The sequence below is a fragment of the Pholcus phalangioides genome, unplaced genomic scaffold, assembly GCF_987345545.1.
Source record: "Pholcus phalangioides strain wild (caught in Gottingen) unplaced genomic scaffold, Ppha-v1.0 ptg000009l_1, whole genome shotgun sequence".
Taxonomy (NCBI): domain Eukaryota; kingdom Metazoa; phylum Arthropoda; class Arachnida; order Araneae; family Pholcidae; genus Pholcus; species Pholcus phalangioides.
This window is the reverse complement of record NW_028301602.1, coordinates 986,360-1,013,422: the sequence shown is the minus strand read 5'-3', so window position 1 is coordinate 1,013,422 and position 27,063 is coordinate 986,360. Positions and strand designations below refer to the sequence as shown.

Below are 27,063 nucleotides of genomic sequence, written 5' to 3'. Positions count from 1 at the left end.
ACTGCACGAAAAGCCCAAGGTGCATGAAATTGGACATGAGCATCAGGTTGAAAATGCCTGATGACAACTGTTTTTCTTGAATAACATGTCAACCATTGCACATTTCGATCTCAAATTTTTTATAAGTGAACATCATGCCTGTAAAGTCATTTCACCATACTTGAACAGAATTTAAAAGTTAAAAAACAAATAACAGCTTATCTCTAAAGTATATAGGCTTTACTTGAAAAAACTTGCAAAACAAAAGATCATGATATTCGCATATTTTAACATGGCTACTATGATGTAAGCATTATTAAAAAAAAAGTATAAATGCTCATTCGAAAACATGTATTGCAAGTAGTTTTAATTATGCCTCACAACTTTTATTACCTTGTGTGGGATGTGGCTGAAATCTGGCGTTTAGTATCCAAAGGTGTGGTTAACAAAGATATTTCAAAGATAACAGCAAGTCAAGTATGTCTAAAATATTACCTAAAAGTGATAGTGTAGGAGTAAAATAGTGAGCTGGAAGACCAAAAGTGACCACAACTTGGGGATGGGTAGAAATATTTTGCATTTAAATCCAACATTGTCTGTGCATCAAATTTCACGAAGCTTATCAATTCCTGTATCAAAGAACAATGTTTATTGCCATTTGCAGTCCAGCAATAGGCATGTATTTCGAAACATACTTTAGAAGAGATCTACAGTACAACACTACAAATCTGAGCAATTGACTTGGGCTAGAATGGCATGAATTGGAGGGATGAATGGTTTGCTATTGCCTTCAGGGACAGAAAACAGTTCAATTGTAGATGGACCCGATGGCTGTACTTATTATTACCATCACTTCATACACTAATCTCACACTTTCTGCAACCATCATCAAGGAGAACATTTTCTCATGAGACAGGGAGCATTTCAATTCAATGGAACAATTGGTATTGGTTTTTTGTGAGGTCGACAGAAATCTAAAGAATATCGAAACCTCTATAAGTTCCAATCAGGAGCACAATAGAGGGTCATCATTAGTTGTTTCAACAGGTTAATGTCCTAACCATTCCCACATCTACATCCACTAATGCAAGGTTTACTGATAATAAGTGACTTGAGTTGGAATAGTCAGATAGAAGTCCAGACAAAAATCCAATAGAAAACCTTTGAGGGTCTGTTATCACTTCATATTTATTCTCAATGACGTCAGTTTTCAAGTACTATTAAGTAGCAAATTATGTGAAGTTGGTTTTCACTGGACTCCATTCTTCTGAAACATCCAAGTAAGGCCAAACATCAAGTTTTCACTTGAAACTCTGAAGTCACAAATAATTGTTCAGCATGCCCTGTAATATATCCAAAGACCCCGGTATAAATGTCTGAAATCATCATCATATATATTCAGTTAAATACATTAATATTTACCTATTGTTCTGTCTTTCATCAGCAATTGGCAGCAGTGGTCGCATATTGATGATCAAGGCTGATCCAAGTTGCGGATCACGATCTTTTGATAATGCAATATTCTATGCAAACTGGATTGACCTTGAAGCTGATTGGCTCCCATAGACGAGTGCGGCTGGGAATTCCCCCATAAATACTGGTTGCGTGCTGTTAGTATTGCATTTCACATTAATTTCTTCACATACGTTTCCTCATTCGACTCCGGTAGTTAACTCTACTATCGTTAACTAATAGCTTTGCTGCTTTAATAGCTAAAACCATGTTATAAGTTAATTGATTGTCCCTGCTGTTCTGAATATGAATGTTTTTAATGAAATTCTAAAATGTCTCTAATAAGTCTTGTAGATCACGACTGGTGAATGATTGCCACTCCAATGTAAACTTTGAGTGATCAACTACCGAAACGTCATTTTGGTGAACCGACGACTGTTTGCTGATTGTGATGTCCTGTTCCTCTTCATTTACAGACATTGATTTGGCTGGAATGAACCATAAAAGTTCATCTATCACTTCATAATCTACTACCGGGTGCTGACTGTTGTTGATCAGATTCGATCATTAAGATATTTCTTCAATTCGCTGACTCAACATGTTTGGTTCTTCATCGTGTTCATAACCAGAACACAAAGTTTCTTGATTGACAAGAGAAAAGGCAATACTCAAAAGAGTATGGACTTCCAGTTTCTCGGTTGAGATCAAACATTTGACTGAACCAAATTATTGAATTAATGTGTTAACTGAAAAATTGTCTTTAATTAAAATTAATGTAAGAATTTAATGATAAATGTAACATGTTAAAACTATTTATTGTAATAAAGTAATTGAGGTAAAAAAATTTGTCTGTTTTCCTTGTTGTCTGCTTTAACTGGATATTTCAAACCGGCATGTAACCCTAAAGCCCCGTTTACATGATCAAGATTGGGGGTAGCTTTGGTGATCATTACCTGCATGGCAACTTTTTTTTTTCTCATGGGGAAAAAAAGGTGGGACGGAGATCCGTCAAGAGTCCCATCTTTGTTGCAGAATAATGGTGGGCGACTTCGACCTTTCCCATAATCCTTTGTGCTGCAAAAATTGCTGTTAGCTCTTTCGTTGGCCATCTTGAGTCAACCACCTGTTCAACTCACGTGACCAGTGAAGACTTCCCTAAAGAAGGGGGAATACCGGCATAAACTAAATGGCATGTAAACGGGTTGTAGTGAAAATCCCTGTTACTAGGAACTTCCCAGGATGTTTTATTGAACATGTAAACGGGGCTTAAGAGAGGTTACAGCCTGATCAAGTATTTCAAACAATCCGTGAAAATAGAGCAAATGTGAAACTGTAAATATTAAAATTATGCCAATATCTATATACTTTTGAGACAGGCTGTTTTAATTTTCATTAATTCATTTCTTGAGAAAAATTCTGTTCTACTATTGTGGAATGACTTCACTGACATGGGGTTCATTTGAGATCAAAATTTGCAACAGTTGATTTGTTATTCAAGAAAAATGATTGCCTATATCAAGTCAATGCAGTCTGCGACAGACAAAACCACAGTCAATATAGAATTGAGTGTGTTATGATTGCTGCTTTTCAGGTTTCACAATATAGCTTAGCACTAAAAAATTTTGTATTTGACTATAAGGATGAATAAAATTTCCTTCTTCAATTACACATACAGAAATCTAATTGCACCTTTGTTTGATTAAATGAATACATAAAATTATGTATCATTTATCATAAAATTATGTATCATTCATCATAAAATTATGTATCATTTATCATAAAATTATGTATCATTTAACATAAAATTATGTATATTTATCTTTAAAAAAAGTGTATACCTCTGCATGGGGGTTCCCGATTTATAATCAATATCGACAACAACAGCTTCTGGATTGGAAGGCAAATAGCACCCTGGCTGAACTTGGATTTGGCTCAACGCATTCAGACAGGCTTGCTTTCTTGGTGGACCTTTAGGATAGGGTCTGGAGAAAGAATTGAATTGTAATTTAACTATTTCTATAAGTGAAAAAAAAACCATTTTTATTAACTTCAAAAATATTGGAATGAATTTTGCAGCATAGTACAGATGTCCCCTTAATTTATGCAATCAATTAGCTCTATGAAATAATCTAACACAAAGTTGCTTAAAATGAGTGAGATAGGGATATATAAGGTAACTTCTCTCTAGACGGATTAAAAACATAAATATAATATGAACATGTGAATACTATATACAGTACTTCTGAAAGTCTCTTAATTGGTTGATGGACTGCTTTTGGTGAGTGTGCATCACCACCCCTACTGCTGTCTCAATTAGTTTATGGGATGATATTAAACTTTTTCAAAGGAACACTCAAGATTAAATTGATTGGCTGGCTTCTTCATGGCTCTAAAAATTTCTTTACATTAAGAAAGAGAGTTTTGAATTTCTTTCACTAATGTGACAATTTTGGTCTCAATATAATCATTTCCTTCAATTATTTTTGGCACTGTCAAATCTGTTTCAAAAATCATTGATTGATTAAAAGCTGTTCGATGGGATAAACAACAAAGCACTTTCGTTATTTATCCACTAACATAGTCCAGTATCACAAGCATACTACTTAATATGGGCCAATGATGAACATAATACAGCAATCAGTACAGCAAAATTTGGATTTTGAACCTACTAACGATATAGGAACTACTGTAGCAACAACTATTTTCCAAGAGTAACATCCCACTCTGGACTTTACTGCAACAATAAATTATGCTCTATAAATCAATTATGCTTCACAAATTTTTATAATGCTTTAGTGAAATCACCTTATTTCTCCAGATATTGCAGTGATTTTCCCAAAAAAATCAAATTCTCGTTCATGAAACAGCTTGGCTGGACCAGAAAGAGAATTAACAATGCTTGTATTCAGATGATCAAGGTGCTCATAAATATCAGCTGAAATATAAAAATTGAATAATCTGACTTGTTCTTGGAAAAGCAGCCAACAAAACTGAAATATTCAAAAACATTTTGCGATGCTGAGTTTTATAGACAAGAGAAATACAAATACAAACACCAAGGCCACAACAGGCAAATTTCCCAACGAAGTGACTGAAAAAAGATGCCCATAAAAAATGGATAAGCAGAGCTACAAGTTTAAAGTACTAATAAGGTAGATAAAGTACTAATAAGGACTATTGGGGTTGGGGGAATCAAAGTCAGGTAAAATACTGTAGAAATGGTCCAGTGAAAGGACAATATTAATTGTTTGGAAATAATGCCAAATTAACATAGCTGAAACTTCTAAGTATTTTTTTTTTATCAGGCCAAAAAACAAAGCGAATGAATCAACATCATCCATGTATGTAATGTTGTAGGGCTATGGTACCTTGTATTCAGAAGCATAAAATATATTTTAAAAAATGTATGCCAAGATTTACAATACAGCTCTCCCTTCACATTGTATTTAATAGAGGTTGTAAAAGTCCAAACACCTCCCTTTTACAATAACTATACACCAATACAGGCAACTCGCAAATATTCTTACGATCTTGCATGGTGGCTTCTTCATCCAGAAACATATTCGTTTTCATGTTCCAGATGAGCTGGTGAGCAAGAAGCTGAGACTTCTTAGCTCCATTCTTGATGAATTCTGTTACATAGCCCATCTGAATGGGAAGGGAAAAAAAAATGAAAGAAGGAAAATGAAAATTAAAAAAAAGAGAAAAACCGAAATAATGAAAAATCAAACATTTTAAAATTAATATTCAATTTACATGCACGTAAACAATAAGAAAAACATTTTAGCAACATGAAGGTGATATCAATTAAAGAATTTCTAACAAAATATAACTTACAGTGTCATATCGCACGGCTTGAACGAGTTGAGGAATATAAAACAGAATGACATCCTGCATTATATAAAGAGGAAATCACCATAATTAAGGGTGCATTAAATTTTCATCAAAGGAACTTCATTTCTTCCATTACTTACTTACATATACTTACTAAAAGATTATAATTCTAATTGAGAAATTAACATAAAAATAGGAACAACTGATATACAGCCAAACCGTGATTTAACAAATCATATAAGACTTATTCATTGTGAATCGAAAAAAACCACATTATATATAAGATTGAGATTAACATGAATAGGTACTTCTACAAGATGTGTTAAATCAGAGTCAATAATAACAAGGTTTGACTACTACTAAACCACACATGCACCTCGTCCATATTCCTCTGCGGAACTTCTAACGAATTGGTACATGTTGGAATGCGCGTGTCCATGGTGTAAACCTAATGTGAAGCTTGTTTATGTGTAATGTTTATTATAGTGCTGCTATCTGCCTCCTATTTTTCGAACTATGAGTGAAGTGTAAAGATTAAAGATTTTACTGTTGTAGGTTTGACTATACAACACAGAAATTTACTTCTTAATGGTAGATACTACAGCTACTAAACAGCATATGCACCCAATGAACATTCATTCCTCTGAAGAATTTCTAACAAATTTTTGCATGCCAGGAACTCTGTTTCTGTGTGTATATACAATATATTTCTAAGTCTCCCCTTTTTGGAGTTTAGACATTTTCCTCAGATTTCTTAAAAAATACTGGGTGAATCATTCTGAAATTTTGGTCATATATACCTTATATCGACACTCACCATTTCTAGTGAAAATTTAGTCATGAGTGCACTTAGGGGACTGACAAAAAATTAAATAAAAATGTTTTCGATCAACGCTGTATGAGGAAAAGGTGTAAATGACTTGCAACTTTAAAAAATATATTGTACTAACTTTGTGCAATATTTCTACGGATTTTCGTGAGAATAGTACATATATTCATGAAATTATAAAAATGCTTTCTATAAAAATTAAAATTTTCATCGCATGATTTTTGCTTATAACATGCTGCATTTTGAACCACATACTGTGCCGAAAATTAAAAATTTAAAAAGCAACAAATCATTATTCAATGAGATACGAGTATTTTAAATGCACATGGTTAAGTGTGCATGTGCAAGAAGTATAAATTTTATTTTTCATAGTTTGATTGCCAGATATAATGCAGCTTATGCGGAAATTACGAAAGACATGCGGTATTGTACACTGTAATTTTAAAAAATGCGGATAATACCTGAATAATAAGGGATTTACCATAAATTGGTATACGATTATTTGCTGTTACAGTCAAACCTCGTTAGTGCATCACTCAGTTAACCAGTCACTCCGCTTACCAGGTCATTTTTTGGAAGTCTTAATTATCCTCAGGCAGGAATTGGAACAGCTATGTCTTACTCCGCTTAACGAGTCACTCTGCTTGCTAAGTCATATTTTTGCGCTACCAAGAGTGACTCATTAACGAGGTTTGACTGTATTTCATTTTGACCTTAGTTTGTTTATTTTGAAAACATACACATGCTATAAAACACTTCTCTTACATAGCAGCAGACTCGTCTTTGCTCATTTGCATAATGCTGTGGGTTTATACGAATACAAATACAACGCCACAACAGACAAAATGCCCAACGAGGTGGCTGATAAAAAGATGCCCATAAAAATATGGTTGTCATATATTTCAAAAATACAGCAACCCAATTAAAAATGCAATTAACACAAATTATAAACAATATATATACATGATAAAATATTATACAACGCCCATAAAGAACACTTATGGTTGTCTTATTCTAAGAATGGATAGCTTCTCGATTTACCCTAACATGTTTATCGTATTTCTTTTTAAACGTGTCAATTGCGTTACAATTTACTACCTCCGGGGTAAGCTATTCCATTTATCAACAACCCTATTAGAGAAAAATTCCCTGCAACACCATAGCCCTGCATTGGCCTTCACAAATCGATACTGGTGTCCCCTTGTAAAAGCAGTCGATTGGCGGTGTACAAAAAGTTCATGATCCATCCCATTGAAAATTTTGAACACTTCCATCATATCTCTTCGACACCTGCGTTCATCCAATGTAAACATATTCAAAAAATGAAGTCTCTCTTCATAACTCAAGTCCTGTGTGCCAATAAGGACACGCGTAGCTCTTCTTTGCACCCCTTCAACCAAGTCTATGTCCCTCTGTAGGTATGGTCTCCAAAACCTTACAGCATACTCCAGTCCAGGACAAACTAAGCATCGAAAAAGCGGAAGAATGACTTTAGGAGAACGCGAAGAGACCTTTTTGAAAATGAGACCAAGCATTCTATTTGCTTTTTTGACCACCGCTCAACAATGTTCAGAAAACCAAAGTCGCTCGTCAATGAGAATTCCCAAATCGGTGACCCTATTTGCATCCGGGATAGTGACACCATTCAATTCGTAAGAGAACTGTGGGTTGTTCGAACCAAAATGAGCGACCATGCACTTATCTACGCTAAACGTCATGCTCCATTCATTTGCCCATGCTGCAATCCTGTTTAAGTTGCTCTGCAGCAACTCCCTATCGCTTTCATTCGCGATTACCCCCATTAGCTTCACATCATCTGCGAATTTGCTAGTAATCCCATCGATAACCTGATCGAGTTTGTCGATAAAAATTGAAAAAAGTATGGGGGCCAAGGACGCTTCCCTGAGGAACTCCACTTGTGATGTCTGTCCAACCAGAGAATTCCCCGTTCACCATAACTCGTTGCGACCTATCTCTTAACCACGATTCTATCCAATTCAACAAGTTGCCCCCTATTCCAATCTCGTGTAAACGTTTCAGGAGTTTGCCATGTTGGACCCAATCGAATGCCTTCTGGAAATCAAGGTAAACAACGTCGACATTTTTGCTCTTACCCAAAGCCTTAGTCACGTAATCATAGAAGCAAAGGAGGTTAGTTACACATGACTTCCCCTTCCTGAACCCATGCTGATTATCCGACAATACATTATTCTCGTCTATCCACTTCACAAACTGCCTTTTGATGATAATTTCCAAAATTTTCGAGAGGGAGCTCATCAAACTCACTGGACGATAATTGGACACAGCTTCTCTACTACCCTTCTTAAATATTGGAACAACGTTAGCCAGTTTCCAATCTCTTGGGACGATACCCTCAGCAACACTACTCCTGTATATCTGTGCGACTGGCCCCAACAATTCATTAGCACATTCCCTGAGAACCCTGGGATAGACATCATCTGGTCCTGGTGCTTTGCTTGCACATACATTTATTAGAAGATTTAGGACCTCCACGTCTTCTACTTGAATATCGTTGAGGGTTTTATTACCCCATGCAACACCCGTATATCGAATATCATTATCTCCATTAAAAACCGATGCGAAAAAGTCATTGAAAGCACTACACATGCCTACATTGCTCTCTACCCTAGAGCCTCCTATTGAGAGGGGGCCAACTGTCCCCTTACATCCATTATTGACGTATCGAAAAAATGATTTTGGGTCAGAGCCAATTTTATCTGCCAACCTAGATTCAACTTACTTTTTACTATCCCTTATCGCTTTCTTCAACACTCTTCTTTTATCAGTAAACAATGATAGGTCACCTCGTCCACTTTTATACTCTCTGAATGCTCTTTTCTTTTCAAGATAAAGGTTCTGCACACTATCCGTGAACCATAGAGGGTGCGATGTACAAAAACGCTTTTTTCGAACAAAGGGTATGACGTCGTGCAAAACAGAAGACAGCTTCGTACTAAATTCTACCCATTGACTTACCACCCCTACTTATTTTAACCGGTCTTTGAAAACTTCCGCTAACCTTCCTCTCAAAACATTGAAGTTAGTTCTCCGAAAACAAGGAACCAGTCTTTTGTTATCAACCTTACCCGAGGAAAAGTTACAGTGAAATCTGACGATACGATGATCACTGGAAGAAAACTCTTCCCCCACTGAAACATGTTCAACTAGATCCTCAGAACTAGTAAGAACTAAATCCAAAATAGCAGTACCCTTAGTGGCTTCTGATACATGCTGATACAAAAAATTTTCGAGCACCAACTTAAGAAAGTCTCTTTCATACTGATTTCCAGATGAAAGGTTCTCCCAATCAATACCTGGGTAATTGAATCTTCCCCCCAGGAAGACAACAGCGCTCGAAACCCAGAAAATCCCTACAAACCCGGTTCCCAAGTTCCCTAATCATAGAATCGCCGATGATAAAACCCCTATCACTATCCCCCTCTACCTCATCCACAACCACCCATTCGCCCTCTAAACTGTCGTTGTTCGTGGAGATTGCTTCTTCATCAACAGGTGGCTCGACGACCAGAGGCTCCGTTATAACCGGGCCCTCTAGCACCCTAACTTTTTCCCGTAAAGCTTCGACCTCGAGTTCCAGCCTTTTCCTATCCAAGCACCCTTTACAATTGAAACTATCAGCTACTATACCCCTAGACCAGGGAAACCTCCCGTCGCAAGCTCTACACAACACTAGTCGAGGTCGAGGCATACTAACACTATTGCTAAAGCTAGATAATAATAATACTTAAAAATAGGAAAATGAGAAACGTTAACTGGAAATTAAAATAATGTAAAATACATTACTATGCAAAATATACGTAAGAGATTATACGAAGATATGCTCAGCACTAAATCACGAAGAATAAAATAAATATGTATATAAAGAATACAACACCCTCTAAAAAAAGTATTAAGCTACGAAGTACAATTTATACTTATTAGAATTAGCTAAATATCTCAAATCACTAACACTACAACAATAGGCCCAAATGGAAGGAAAAACAAAGTTATTGAGAGTACCCGGGGAAAAAGTATACACTGTTCGCTAACACTAACGTCCAAAAACCTACGAATTTAGATCAGAGAAGCGAGAAAACAAAAACCTGGCGAAAAAACAATGAAAATGAAATGCGAATGAGAAAAATAAATTTAAGTCGATCGAAAATACACAACGAAAATTTAAAAAAATTGAGAGCAATACAGTAAAAAAAACCCACTTATCTCGCAATCCAACGTGCGCTAGAAAAAAAAAAAAACACTGCAGAATATGACCCAAAAATAAACAACACACTAAGTAAAACTCACGAGAACGAAGAAAAACACAAAGAAAGACACAAAATGGCGCACTGACGTGACGGATAATCCTTCGGTAATCCCCCGGCAACGGTGTTTTCTGATAAAAATAAATTATTCTTGAAATAAGCAAATAATTGAAATATGGAAAACTCCTTAATTTATATTTGTGGAAGGTCCCTTATCATTAAGTTACTTTCAACAAGTTTCTAAAAAATTACAGCTCACACAATATTGCACATATTTTTCTGAACTTTCATGGTATTCAGCTGGAATTTTCATGTAAGTTGCACTATACAGGATGTTCTGTTAATGGGCCAACAAACTCAGAGGGTCCTTAGTAGCCATTGAAACAAGAATTACAATGGAACATGGTGTCGTAAACCATGTTGAGAGGGTGAAAATTGAGAACAGACGTGCCACTTTTGGAATCCAGAAATTCTGAGATTCTCCCAAAAGTGGGGACCTTCCCCCCCCCCCCCGGCACTCATAGACTCAATGAAAAAAAATTCACAATTTTTTTTTCCATCAATTAAGAAAAAGTTGTATTCCCCCCTCCCCAAAGACAGGTTCTGCATTGCCTGCCCCCCCCCCGAGCAGAATATAATTCCATGTCAGTCTTTCCATGCAGAATAAAAAAATCATATAGAGACTACATATGTTGTTCATAAAACAAGTTTCTTTTCGTGGATGCCATCAGTGATTGATAATATTGGGTATATGAACTCTTAAAAGCTTTATGTTTAGCTTTATATAGCTTAAAGTTTTATATTTCCTTTCTGAAGGCATATTTAATCAGAGGAAACAATTAAAAACTTCAAAATACAAAGCAGCTGACGAAAAACTTGTGTTCACAGCAGGCCTTTTATGTTAACTGGAGGGGATTTTGCCCCACTAGCCTTTCTATTTGCCCCACCAGTGAAGATAAAAAATGACCACTGGTGGGGCGAAGCGCTTTTCTTGTTTTCCTGAAGCAGCTTCAGCTTCAAACGAATATGAAGGGAATCAAAGAAAAAAGCTTGCACAAAAAGATTCCATCATTTGTGAGATGGATGTTTTATGGCTGGTCTTTTTTTTTTCAAAAAGAAAAAGGAAAGTTCAATTGACAAGATAAGTTTTCCAGGCACTGACTTCTCTGGAATAGGTCTTTTGCTCTCATAAAAAGAGAACAGATGGGGGATGGCAGAGGCCAAGGATATGACCATTCATTGGTTTTTTTTTTAATTTTTTGATGCTCATTAAAGTGAAACGATTTAGTTATATAACCCTGGGAGTAGAAAGGATCTAAACTTACTGGGTTGTCATCAGATGCCCGGGTTAAAACATTCTATTTTAGAGCAATATAGATAGATAAACATCAGTGTGGTAGCACAAGACCAGTCAAATTCGGACATTGGGTGGTCTCCAGATCTGAAGAGAGGGGGAATGAAGAAAATATATATAAAATAAATACAGTGGAGAGAGAGAGAACCCCGTTTATACGACTTTCGAGACACCGAATCACGACATAGTTTTTATTTAGCCGTAACTCTCCCAAATTCTCAGAAATTAATTTTTATTTAACTTTCGGATTATGCTTAAAAGTTATCTGAGTATGAAGAAAACAAAGAAAGGTCATGAGATTGCGATTTTTTGATAAATTTAATCCAATATGGCTCTTTGCCTCTTTAATCCATCTTTCTCTCTTCAGGATTCTTAAGATTATTTTACAATTTTTATCATATATATTTTTTTGCAACAGTCTCCAAAAGTAACTCGGCATATTTAATTTCTTCACAAGCTTCATTCTTCATACATCCAGATTTTTTGTCAAAATTTTAATTTCACGTTCAAGAGAAAGCGTGGGGGGGGGGGGGGCTTTTCTTTCTTTAGAAATTAAGAACAGATGATTCCACGTAGCCAGCTAGCATACAAGATACCACAACCAAAGGAAATTCTACTGGAAATTAAAAAACGAACTGATATATTGCAAATGTTTCTCACCAGCAGACCAGTTGCAAATGCTCCAGGAATAACGCTGGGAAACGAAGCACTAACACAATGAAAAAACTCGGAAGGAACATGTAGTATGTGAACAAGAAGTATTGTCTGTACATCTAATATAGTTGCAATTCGAAAAATGTAAATTATTTTGTTTATAGCTCGCCGTGTTTGCAGAGTTCTCGAAAACATACAATAAACAAATCATTTTAAAGAGGTCATCAGATTGCTAAATTTTGATGTATCCGTTTGCAATCATACTAAAAATTATGGCTTTTTCTGGCGATAATATTCGTAAAAATATTAATTTCAGTGATGTCTTTTGCTGCTTACAAAAAAATTGAAATCCTATTGACGAAAAAAAAGTTTTTACGGAGTTTCGGGGTTCAAGTCGAAATGAACACACCGTGTAATTGATGTTGTGCGTCTAATGAATTAAATAGTTTAATATTCAAATGTATAGGAATGAACTGCGGCCGAAGCCAAACATGCATAAATGAGTAAGTAAAAGTCGCATGAATGAGAGTCGTATAAACGAGTGTTCCACTGTACTGTGGTTTTATGAGTGTTTCTGTGTATACTGAACCCCACTATATGTGAATATACAATACTAGAAGAGTGACTCCGCTACTATTGAATCTCCAATCTGGCCTCCCGGGGTGGGGAAGGAGAGAATGGCATGGGTCTGTCTTTGGTGGATGTGTTGGTGACAGTACCTCTTTGTGATGAAGCTAGCCAATGGTCACTCAAGCAGGCCACACAGTAATAACAAACCATAAAAAAAATACCAATCACGACCTGGGGTATCATATGTCAACGCCTTTTTAAAAGGATCTGTGTTACAAAAGATGAAATTTGAAATGATTATAACCGGGAATTTCATGTTGAGAATTTATTATTTGCAAATGCAGACTCGTGTAAAATTACTTTTTGTTCAGATTTTTTTAAAATTGAGTATTTGTTTTGCATCTCTTGTTTTGTGCATTTTGTATTGCTGTCGTGTTATCATTGAAAAAGGATAGAAATCAACATCTACATTTTGACATCGGAAAAAAGGTAAAATACTTTCTTGTTTTCATTTTCCATTCTAAAGTTTAAGTGTTCGATGTGTTTTTTTAGTGCCAGCTCAAGCTAGAACAGTGTTGACAACTTAGTAATTTTCCAACTAGATCCGGCCTTTTTCTTGGCCATTTGGAAGTAAAAAACCCATCTAGTTGCTAGTTGTTTGTCAAGTTCTTTTCGAAAAATTTCTTGTGCACTAGTAGCCTATTATTAAATCACGTGAAAATACAGGAATGTTCCAGAGGCAGAATTAACGGCGGACGCACCGAGCGCGCACCCGGGGCCCCGACTTCTAAAGCACCTCGAAAAACCAAAACTTCACACTTTTTCTAATTTAAGGGGGCCCAATATTTTCTTTTGCACCTGGAGCCGACTTTAATCCGTCACTGGACGTATGGTCATCCAAATAATAATTAAAATTAATTCTGGTTGCTTAAGTCCGGTTTCTAGTTGTTTTCGATTAAGATAATTTGATTTTATTATTTAATGATTTGCACTAATTCAGCAGTAATCCAGTGATTATTCTTGAATCTCAGAAATTAAAATTTTTCACTGCAAATCGCATAACTCTAAAACTGCGCAACTAGTGGTATCAAGGGCGTAGCGAAAGGGGAGGGGGACTTGGGGGTCTGGTCCCCTCCGAAATGTGAGAAAATGACCGAAGAAAAGGAAAAAGATGGCCAAATCTATTGTTCTATAACTTTGGCCCCCCCCCCCGAAATGAAAGTGGCCCCCCAAATGAAATTTCTGGCTACGCCCCTGAATGGTAGTGTAAGTCTGGGTATTACTGAACGGTGGAACCTCATTGTAACGATGTCCGATATATAACAATAAATCCCTTTACAATTTTTTTTTTCTTGATCCACAGAGCATCATTATCTCAAAATTTCACTGTATCAGGGTTGGCAAGTTTATGCCATAGATGGGAAAAACTTCGGTAAAAACTGTAAAAAAAAAATCAGATTATTTTCCCCCCGTATGCATCCAAGGCATTGTTATGCATTTATTTTTATATTTATTATGAAAATGACAGTTTGAACTCAAATTTTGGTTTAACAATAATTTTTAGGGTTGGTAAGTTTTTGCCATAGCAGGAAAAACTAGAGTAAAAAAGTCCTGATAAAAATAGGGTTTTGCCATGCATAAAACAAATCGATACTTCCCACATCATTTATATATTCATGTCTAGGATCATTAAAAAAATAAATGGAAAAGAATTGTATATTGTTACAACGACCATCATCCCGGACGGGTCCTTCTATAATTTATTTATTGCGTAAAAAATCCAAAAAATGATGAGAATTGACTGGCCCCAGGGCTACGGTGTGGGGACTTTTCCTAGGTCATTGTAATGGAATGATCGCTATATTGTGCGTTGGGTCATTATAACGAGCACCGACTGTATCTCTATTTATTTGTGTATGTATTTTACATCTTATATATAAATGTGAAAGTATGTATGTATGTATGTATGTATGTATGTATGTATGTATGTATGCTCTTTATACAAATCTACAGTTTTAGACCGATCGTCGCCAGATTTTGCATATATACCAAACAGGTCCGGGATTGAACCGTAGGCTACTTTAAAAGTTCGTCAGAGCTGGGCAAATGCCCGAAATGGGCAAAAAACTGTCGGGCAACAATGGTTTTGGGGGCCTCAACAATCACTTTCGGAACGTTTACTTTGGTTACCGTGGTTTCCAACAATGCGTTTCAGACGTGTATATATGCCTTTAGAATGGTTTGTCACACCTTTAACGCTGGCATCATAACAGTTTATTCATTTATAACGGTTTGTCACAATTCCTGTCCTCCCAGTAATTGAAGAAAACCCGGGAAGCGCTAGATATTTTTGCTTGCGTGTATACAGAGTGTCCTGTAAGTGCTAATGTGGTCTTTATCTCATAAACCACCCATCGTTGAGGTATAGTTTCAATTTAAAAAGTGCTTAAAAGGAGTTTGAATAATATTCGCTGCAAAGAAGCTGGACATATGGCGTCACTAACAACAGAGAACAACAACTACGGCGATAAAACTGGGAATAAAAATGTTCAACGCCAGCTGATTAACTCAATGCTTGCCTCAAATCATCAGCACTCTACTTCACCAAACACCAACTCTGGCCATATCGCTACATTGCAATTTACTGCCATTAGTGAGATGGGTTCGAAATGAAGGTGCTGTCTATCGGTGGTCGCCTCGAGTTTGTTAGGACATCAAGACTCTGGCACGAAGCTAAAAAATTATCATTATCCACCAACATGCGAGTTCAACTGCAAAATGACTCAGCACTGCTATCATTTTCACATCAGTTGATCAAACTTAGCAATGGAAGAATTCCCGTAGACCCAAGCACTGGACTGATAACGTTCCCTAATGGATTTTGCCAGTTATTATATATATAAACTCAGTTCAAGAACTTGCAGACAAAGTCTTCCCAAACATTCAACAAAATCACCGAAACCATGAGTGGCTTTGTGAGAGTGCGATTCTGGCACCGAAAAATGACAGTGTGAACAAGATCAACGAAAAAATCCTAAAAATTATTCCGGGAGACTCCACATCTTACAAATCGGTTGACACTGTCACAGACACAGCGCAGACAGTTCTGTATCCTGCAGAATTTCTGAACTCTTTGGATATTCCGGGTGTGCCACCACACAACTTGACTCTCAAAGTCGGAGCACCTAAAATGATTTTAAGAAATTTGGAGATACCGATACTCTGCAATGGCAACAGACTCTGCGTGAAGAAATTGCACAATTGCATCATTGAAGCAACGATTCTAACTGGATGTGCTGGAGGAGAAGACATCTTCATTCCACATACCCCAATTATCACTGAAGAAATGCTATTCACTTTCAAGCGATTAGTTCCCGATTCGTTTACCATGACAATCAACAAAGCGCAAGGCCAGTCGTTAGTAGTGGCAGGTATCAACCTACTTGAGCCCTGTTTTTCACACGGACAGCTTTACGTCGCGTGTTGGTAATCTCAAAAATTTGTACATCTACACACCAGATGGACAAACAAAAATATTGTGTATCCACAAGCATTGCCTGAAGTTTTTAATTAAAATATTTAAAAATTAAAGTAATTTTTTTTTACTTAATGCAGAAATATTTGATTAAAAAATAATTAATAAGCTATATATATGTAAATTTTTTACAGGGCGGGCAACGTCGCCGGGTATCAGCTAGCGAATGTGTGGAATCTTTATGTACTGACGCGTAACTAACTAGGATAAGCTCTAGATCACAGACCTCTTTCATGCGCGTCAACTCTGGAGCAATAACCTCTCAACCATACAATGCTTAGCTATCATCAAAGACCAGCTATCATTACAGTTTATTCCTTTATAATGGTTTGGCTCTTTTCCAATACTCCCAGTAATTGAAGAAAACCCTGGAAGCGCCAGATATTTTTGCTTGCATGCATACAGGGTGTCCTGTATGCATATGTGGGCCTTTATCTCATCAACCACCCATCGTTGAGATATAGTTTCAATTTAAAAAGTGCTTAAAAGGAGTTTGAACAATATTCGCTGCAGAAGCTGGACATCTGACGTCACTAACAACGGAGAACAACAACTACGACGATAAAACAGGGAATAAAAATGTTCAACGCCAGCTGATGAACTCAATGCTTGCCTCAAATCATCAGCACTCTACTTCACCAAACACCAACTCTGGCCATATTGCTACATTGCAATTTACTGCCATTAGTGAGATGGGTTGGAAGTGAAGGTTCTGTCTATCGGTGGTCGCCTCGAGTTTGTTAGGACATCAACACTCTGGCACGAAGCTAAAAAATTATTATTATCCACCAACATGCGAGTTCAACTGCAAAATGACTCAGCACTGCTATCGTTTTCACATCAGTTGATCAAACTTGGCAATGGAAGAATTCCCGTAGACCCAAGCACTGGACTGATAACGTTCCCAAATGGATTTTGCCAGTTCTTATATATATAAACTCAGTTCAAGAACTTGCAGACAAAGTCTTCCCAAACATTCAACAAAATCACCGAAACCATGAGTGGCTTTGTGAGAGTGCGATTCTGGCACCGAAAAATGAGTGTGAACAAGATCAACGGAAAAATCCTAAAAATTATTCCGGGAGACTCCACATCTTACAAATCGGTTAACACTGTCACAGACACAGCGCAGACAGTTCTGTATCCTGCAGAATTTTTGAACTCCTTTGGATATTCCGGGTGTGCCACCACACAATTTGACCCTCAAAGTCGGAGCACCTGTAATGCTTTTAAGAAATTTGGAGACACCGATACTCTGCTATGCCAACAGACTCTGCGTGAAGAAATTGCACAATTACATCATTGAAGCAACGATTCTAACTGGATGTTACAAAGAAAAAGAAGTCTTCATTCCACGTATCCCACTCATCACCGAAGAAATGCCATTCACTTTCAAGCGGTTACAGTTCCCGATTCGTTTAGCTTTTGCCATGACAATAAACAAAGTGCAAGGCCAGTTGTTAGCAGTGGCAGGTATCAAGCTACTTGAGCCCTCGGACACCTTTTCGTCACCTGTTCGTGTGTTGGTAATAGCAAAAATTTGTACATCTACACACCAGATGGAAAAAGAAAAAATATTGTGTATCCACAAGCGATTGCCTGAAGATTTTAATTAAAATATTTAAAAATAAAAGTAATTTTTTCTTACTTGATGCAGAAATTTTTTTGATTAAGAAGTAATTAATAAGCTATACATATATAAATTTTTTACGGGGCGGGCAACGTCGCCGGGTATCAGCTAGTCTTATATATAAATGTGAAAGTATGTATGTATGTATGTATGTATGTATGTATGTATGCTCTTTATACAAATCTACAGTTTTAGACCGATCGTCACCAGATTCTGCATATATACCAAACAGGACCGGGATTGAGCCGTAGGCTACTTTAAAACTTCGTCAGAGCTGGGCAAATGCCCGAAATGGGCGAAAAACTGCCGGGCAACAATGGTTTTTGGGGCCTCAACAATCACTTTCGGAACGTTTACTTTGGTTACCGTGGTTTCCAACAGTGCGTTTCAGACGTGAATATATCCCTTTACAATGGTTTGTCACACCTTTAATTCTGTTATTATAACAGTTTATTCCTTTATAACGGTTTGTCACTCTTTTCCAATCCTCCCATTCATTGCAGAAAACCCGGGAAGCGCCGTTTATTTCTGCTAGCCTATATACAGGGTGTTCTGTAAGTGATAATGCGGCCTTTATCTCATCAACCGCCCATAGTATAGGTATAGTTTCAATTTAGAAAATGCTTAAAAGGCGTTTGAATAATATTCGCTGGACATGGGACGTCACTTATAGCAGAGAACAACAACTACGGTGACAAAACTGAGAATAAAAATGTTCAACTCCAGCTGCCAGTCATTAAATAATTATCAAGGTATACATATATAATTTTTTTACGGGGCGGGCAACGTCGCCGGGTATCAGCTAGTCTTATATATAAATGTGAAAGTATGTATGTATGTATGTATGCTCTTTATACAAATCTACAGTTTTAGACCGATCGTCGCCAGATTTTTCATATATACCAAACAGGACCGGGATTGAACCGTAGGCTACTTTAAAAGTTCGTCAGAGCTGGGCAAATGCCCGAAATGGGTGAAAAACTGTCGGGCAACAATAGTTTTGGGGCCTCAACAATCACTTTCGGAACGTTTACTTTGGTTACCGTGGTTTCCAACAATGCGTTTCAGACGGGAATATGTGCCTTTACAATGGTTTGTCACACCTTTAATTCTGTTATTATAACAGTTTATTCATTTATAACGGTTTGTCACTTTTCCAATTTAATTGCAGAAAACCCGGGAAGCGCCGGGTATTTCTGCTATCCTATATACAGGTTGTCTTGTAATCCTGAAAGTGATAATGCGGCCTTTATCTCATCAACCGCCCATCGTATAGGTATAGTTTCAATTTAAAAAATGCGTAAGCGTTTGAATAATATTCGCTGCACAAGCTGGACGTATGACGTCGCTAAAAACAGAGAACAACAACTACGCTGGCAAAACTGGGAATAAAAATGTTCAACGCCAACGGATGCACTCAAAGCTTGCCTCAAATCATCAACACTCTGGCACGAAGTTAAAAAATTATCATTATCCATCAACATGCGAGTTCAACTGAAAAATGACTCAGCACTGCTATCATTTTCACATCAGTTGACCAACCAGTAGACCCAAGCACTGGACCGATTACGTTCCCAAATGGATTTTGCCAGTTGTTAAACTCAGTTCAAGAACTTGCAGACAAAGTCTTCCCAAACATTCAACAAAATGACCAAAACCACGAGTGGCTTTCTGAGAGCGATTCTGGCACCGAAAAATGACAGTGTGAACAAGATCAATGAAAAAATCCTAAAAATTATTCCAGGAGACTCCACATCTTACAAATCGGTTGACACTGTCACAGACATTTAATGCTATATCCTGCAGAATTTCTGAACTCCTTTGGATATTCCGGGTGTGCCACCACACAATTTGACCCTCAAAGTCGGAGCACATATAATGCTTTGAAGAAATTTGGACACACCGAGACTTTGCAATGGCACCAGACTCTGCGCGATGAAATTGCACAATTGCATCATTGAAGCAACGATTCTAACTGGATGTGCCAAAGGAGAAGACATCTTCATTCCACGCATCCCAATTATCACTAAAGAAATGTCATTCGCTTTCAAGTGATTCTGATTCTTTTAGTTTTGCCATGACAATCAACAAAGCGCAAGGCCAGTCATTAGCAGTGGCAAGGAATCAACTTACTTGAGCCCTGTTTTTCACACGGACACCTTTTCGTCACCTGTTCACGTGTTGGTAATAGCAAAAATTTGTACATCTACACACCAGATGGAAAAAGAAAAAATATTGTGTATCCACAAGCGATTGCCTGAAGATTTTAATTAAAATATTTAAAAATAAAAGTAATTTTTTCTTACTTGATGCTTACTTGATGAATGTTTTTTTTATTAAGAAATAATTAATAAGCTATACATATATAAATTTTTTACGGGGCGGGCAACGTCGCCGGGTATCGGCTAGTCTTATATATAAATGTGAAAGTATGTATGTATGCTCTTTATACAAATCTACAGTTTTAGGCCAATCGTCGCCAGATTTTGCATATATACCAAACAGGTCCAGGATTGAACCGTAGGCTACTTTAAAAGTTCGTCAGAGCTGGGCAAATGCCCGAAATGGACGAAAAACTGTCGGGCAACAATAATTTTGGAGCTTCAACAATTACTTTCGGAACGTTTACTTTAGTTACCGTGGTTTCCAACAATGCGTTTCAGACGTGTATATATGCCTTTATAATGGTTTGTCACACCTTTAATTCTGTCATTATAACAGTTTATTCCTTTATAACGGTTTGTCACTTTTCCAATCCTCCCAGTAATTGAAGAAAACCCAGGAAGCGCCGGGTATTTCTGCTATCCTATATACAGGGTGCATGTAAGTGCTACTGCGGCCTTTATCTCATCAACAGCCCATTGTAAAGGTATAGTTTCAATTTAAAAAATGTTTAAAAGGCGCTTGAATAATATTCGCTGCACAAGCTGGACGTGTGACGTCACTAACAACAGAGAAATAATAACTACGACGACAAAACTTGGAATATAAATGTTCAACGCCAGCTGATGAACTCAATGCTCGCCTCACATCATCAACACTCTGGCACGAAGTTAAAAAATTATCATTATCCACCAACATGCGAGTTCAACAGCACAATGACTCAGCACTGCTATCATTTTCACATCAGTTGATCAAACTTGGCGATGGAAGAATTCCCGTAGACCCAAGCACTGGACTGATTACGTTCCCAAATGTTCCGCCTCTTCGCGTGTCGGAAATCCGAAAAATTTGTACATCTACACACCAGATGGAAAAACAAAGAATATTGTGAATCCACAAGCGATAGCCTCAAGTTTTTAATTAAAATATTTAAAAATAAAAGTAATTTTTTCTTACTTGATGCAGGCATTTTTTTGATTAAGAAATAATTAATAAGCTATACATATATAAATTTTTTAAGGGGCGGGCAACGTCGCCGGGTGTCAGCTAGTCTTATATATAAATGTGAAAGTATGTATGTATGTACACTGCTCAAAACAATTAGGGAGCAAGCAAAAAAGTGAAGAAAACCGTGCGAGACAGCCACGTATTGGCATACAATGGATGGTACACGCGTATCAATGCGCAATACAGAAAAAAGACGTAAAAAAATTTGGAATTAAGCTTTAATTCTTTAAAAATATGGAAAAAACATGAAAAGATGATTTAGGGCAACAATTTGGTTACATGTAAACGATAAAAAAAAAGTACTGTTTACACATGATGCATGAGTTTTAATAGCGCGTGTGGTCTCTTCGAACAGCTAAGACTGCTGCACACCTGTTTGCCATGGATGCGATGAGGTTATCTATCAGACTTTGCACTTCTTGAGGAGTGGAACAGTATTCCCCAATCTGCAAGTCTCGGACAGTAACAGGCGGCCTTGGTCGCGCAGCAATGCGTCGTACGAGCATGTCCCAAACATGCTCGATTGGATTCAGGTCAGGAGAGCACGCTGGCCATTCCATAGGCTGTATTGTTTCAGCTTCAAGCATGTTCTCCACCAGACGAGCTCTATGCGGTCGGGCATTATCATCCTGGAAAACAAAGGAATCTCCAATGGCTCCAGCGTAAGGGGTGGCATGAGGTCGCAGTATCTCGTCTGCTTACCTTCGGGCCGTCAAAGTGCCATTCCGAATGATATGCAGGTCCGTACGTCCGCCTATGCTGATTCCACCCCATACCATCCAACCAGCTCGTCTGTATTGTGACCTTTCACGAACGAATGCGGGGTTATTTCGAGTGCCCCTGTCCCTCCATAACACATCGGGTGTCCCACTCCAGACTGAATCGGGACTCGTCTGTAAACAGCACTTGGCTCCAATCATGTTGCTCCCAATCTCGATGTTCAGCAGCCCATCTTCTTCGGGCCGCACGGTGGCGTGGGGTCAACGGAATGCAGACCATTGGCCTACGTGCATAGAGCCCTCCCTCATGAAGCCGATTACGTACTGTTTGGCTGGACACCCTTCGTCCTGTTGCCAAGAGCAACCGTCTTTACAGCTGCGTAGCATTCTCTGTTCTGTTTCGACGGGCTGTTAACCGTACATACCGGTCATCAGTTGCTGTAGTGGCGCGTGGCCGACCTTGCCCTGGTCGACGTCTAACATTTCCTGTTTCTTGGAATCGATTCCACAGCCTTGTAACAACACTTCTGGCGACTCCAACAGCGTCCGCGACACTACGTTGTGTTTGCCCGGATTCCAGTCTGCCTATAACACGTCATGCCATGGATTCCGGTAAATAACGTTGTTGAGACATTCTCAAGTCACCTTGTCTCAAAAAAAAAATACTGCGCAATCGAATTTCACAGTTACCGCAGTAAAACAGACGTTTCTGCAACATCCCGATTTCTGCCCTTATCTCCTTTTTCTGGTTTTTGACGTCATGAACTTTGATTTGCATATGAAGTTTTCTTCTTCCGTTTCCTGCTAGGCTTTAAATTATGGATGATTCATTTTATGTTACTTATCGATATACATCTTTGCGTAATTTTGTTAAAACCATGTGCTCCCCTAATTGTTTTGAGCAGTGTATGTTTTTTATACAAATCTAGTTTATACAAATCAGTAATCAATCTGTTCTTTGTACAAGTCTATAGTTTTAGACCGATCGTCGCCAGATTTTGCATATATACCAAACAGGTCCGGGATTGAACCGTAGGCTACTTTAAAAGTTCTTCAGAGCTGGGCAAATGCCCGAAATGGGCAAAAAACTGCCGGGCAACAATGGTTTTGGGGCCTCAACAATCACTTTCGGAACGTTTACTTTGGTTACCGTGGTTTCCAACAATGCGTTTCAGACGGGAATATATGCCTTTACAATGGTTTGTCACACTTTTAATTCTGTTATTATAACAGTTTATACCTTTATAACGGTTTGTCACTTTTCCAATCCTCCCAGTAATTGAAGAAAACCCGGGAAGCGCCGGGTATTTCAGCTAGCCTATATACAGGGTGGCCTGTAAGTGATAATGCGGCCTTTATCTCATCAACCGCCCATCGTATAGGTATAGTTTCAATTTAAAGAACTCTGGCACAAAGTTAACACTCTGGTACGAAGTTAAAAAGTTATCATTATCCACCAACATGCGAGTTCAACTGCAAAATGACTCAGTACTGCTATCATTTTCACATCAGTTGACCAACCAGTAGACCCAAGCACTGGACCGATTACGTTCCCAAATGGATTTTGCCAGTTGTTAAATTCAGTTCAAGAACTTGCAGACAAAGTCTTCCCAAACATTCAACAAAATGACCAAAACCACGAGTGGCTTTCTGAGAGCGATTCTGGCGCCGAAAAATGACAGTGTGAACAAGATCAATGAAAAAATCCTAAAAATTATTCCGTAAGACTCCACATCTTACAAATCGGTTGACACTGTCACAGACAAAGCGCAGACAGTTCTGTATCCTGCAGAATTTCTAAACTCTTTGGATATTCCGGGTGTGCCACCACAAAACTTGACCCTCAAAGTCGGAGCACCTATAATGCTTTTAAGAAATTTGAAGACAGCGATACTCTGCAATGACAACAGACTCTGCGTGAAGAAATTGCACACTTACATAATTGAAGCAACGATTCTAACTGGATGTGCTGGAGGAGAAGACGTCTTCATTCCACGTATCCCAATTATCACTGAAGAAATGCCATTCACTTTCAAGCGATTATAGTTCCCGATTGGTTCAACTTTTGCCATGACAATCAACAAAGCGCAAGGCCAGTTGTTAGCAGTGGCAGGTATCAACCTACATGAGCCCTGTTTTCCACACGGACAGTTTTTCGTCGCCTGTTCGCATGTTGGTAATCCCAAAAATTTTTACATCTACACACCAGAGGGAAAAACAAAAAATATTGTGTATTCACAAGCAATTGCCTGAAGTTTTCAATTAAAATATTTAAAAATAAAAGTAATTTTTTCTTACTTGATGCAGAATTTTTTTCGATTAAGAAATAATTAATAAGCTATACATATATACATTTTTTACGGGGCGGGAAACGTCGCCGGGTATCAGCTAGTCAGATTATAAAATTGATTGTTGTAATGATTTCTATGTCTCATTTACATGTAATACACATTGAATCCAAATTGTTCAGGTTTCCATGAAACCAATTTTTGCCAGTTTTGCTCTGGTTTTCGCCCCTGTCCCGGCAAAAATACCTCTTTCATCCTTCTTTCAGCCCCTTTTGGACAATATTTTCCTCTCGTCTTATCGGGGCCTCCCAACCCTCATCCAATAGTGTGAGAGCTAGACAGTTTGCACTAATTGAATTGAATTTAATAAAAACTAAATTAATAATGAACAAAAATTTTATAGATAAGATCGATCTCTGAAACTTTGGGTCAAGCATGGGTTCCAGAAGGTGGGTAACCATCCCTTTCCCAAGAACCGAATTGTATCGGGAAAAATAAGTCTGTGCAAAACTGGGCGATGCAGCGAACTTACCCTGGGTTAGAGTTCAGTAAGCTTCATTTTTTTTGGGGGGGTGGGGAGATTATGCATGACCGGCTCAACATCGGGCAAAGTGATGTTTTGGGGTCCGATACTTAGTTGGGAATTACAGCTCACTTATATTTACATACTCACATAGCACCCCCAGATCTCATTGTGTAAGGATCTCACTACTAACGGATATGAAACCCCGGGTCATGCTCACATGGACCCATAGGTTAAGATGGGGCTGTGTTGCATTTTGAAAATAGTCACATTTCCCCTCCCCCATATTTTACTTGAAAGATTTAATTCTTCAGAGCTGTCTGTGACCACTTTTACCACTCGTCATGGGCAGAGGCACTGACGTGAAGAAAAGATTGGGAGGGGGGTTGAAAGTTGCTGGTCGTCCCGTATATACGAGACTCAATCGCGTACGCAAAAGAGGGGACACATTGCATTGTTTTTTTCCTAAATTATTGGGAGGGCAGCAGCAGGCCCCTAACAATATCTATTGTTGGTGGGCCTTCAAATGACCTATTATATGACCTAAATATTTTATTTAGTTTTTATTTTGGAAATTATCTTACGACTCCCCCCCCCCCCCCCCCGCCACAGGATCGCAACCCATACTTTGAACCCCTGATATATTGTATTCGTAGTTTCTAATGCTCTCTTGGTAAGTCCCACTGTTATCTCCCCGACAAGGCGCAATACCATCCATCGTATATACGCAGGTCTATACATTTATAACATTCCGGGGACATATGTAAATGTTATAAACTTGCAATATATATGAACAAAATTTATCAAACCTACCAAAATGGTTTGTGATTATGCATATTTAGCGGATTTATCATATTTATCGTAACATATACATAGAGCAGGGATGTGCATAAATAGAGAGCAGTGGTTAAGAGCGGGGCCGCAACTAAATACTTTGTAAGCTGGGGAAAACACGCATTTTGGCACTTCCCTCGTGTATTGTAAAAAAAGAATAGTAAAAGGGCGAATTTCGTGCCTTCTCATGTCTAGTGACCGGAAAGCTAGACCCGCTTGTTCCCCCTTAATTGTGACACAGGTTGAGGGAGAATAAATTAAAATAGAGTATAATTATCACTTCTTTTTAACAATTACAACTGTCACGTCCGGCAAAATTTTATCAAAAAGGATTTTTCTCTGTGTATGTAATAATATCCACAAAGAAAGAAGTAAACGAAAAACTAATATTGTTTAGAGCAGCGGTTCTCAGCCGGTGCTCCGCGGAGCTTTTAGGGCTCCGCGTGAACTCCCAAGGGGCTCCACGGCAGCTCGAGCAAAATACAAACAACAGTAAATTCGGAAAAAATAATTATAAGTATTTTTGAACAATAATATTAAATCAGTAACTTTGATGAATGAATGAAAAATAGGCCTAGGAGCTCCTTCTCAGAAATTATATACCAGAAAGGGCTCCGCGAGTCAAAAAGGGTTAAGAACCACTGGTTTAGAGTACCCGTTACCGTATTATCAACAGCTTGAGAATTTTTTTACTCCCATTTTGATCTTTTTTTTCATTCGTGAAAAAAAGTAGTTTCACCACTCTGCAACATGACCACAAGTCACTACTGGTACTGCAGTTTGTAATAACTTATTTAACACACCAATTCTAGGCGATTATGTAAACATATAAGCCTCTCTTGATAATATAAATCTCACCATACACACAACATTATTTCGGGCTTTTTGAAAAAATAAAACACATAATTCATTTCACAGGATTAAAGAATGGTAGCTCTGACTAGAATAATGTCATTATCCGAACGATATCAAAAAAATCGATCAGCAGATTTTGTAGACTGCTTCCAAATGCCGAAAAATTTCATATTTTTTCGAAAATAAATCTACGTCATCAGAACAAAAAATCTACAGAATCAATCAACCAACACGGGCGTTTCAATTTTATCGACCCCTGTTACTTCTAGTTGCCTTCAAACTGTATCGCAGGAGCTGCAAAAATCAGATGTAGATGAGTGGTGTAGAGGAATGA

General features: G+C 37.8%; 1 protein-coding gene across 1 annotated transcript in view; it reads right to left on the bottom strand.

Annotated features, from left to right (window-relative positions):
- Positions 1–27,063, bottom strand: part of Pi4KIIIalpha (phosphatidylinositol 4-kinase III alpha) — a 184,750-nt gene that overhangs the window by 20,766 nt on the left and 136,921 nt on the right. The window contains exons 38-41 of the mRNA XM_089237000.1: positions 5,269–5,322; positions 4,959–5,079; positions 4,237–4,366; positions 3,270–3,413 (exon numbers count right to left, since the gene is read on the bottom strand). Coding sequence (XP_089093126.1) covers positions 3,270–3,413; positions 4,237–4,366; positions 4,959–5,079; positions 5,269–5,322 — 449 coding nt within the window. The remainder of the gene's footprint in view (positions 1–3,269; positions 3,414–4,236; positions 4,367–4,958; positions 5,080–5,268; positions 5,323–27,063) is intronic.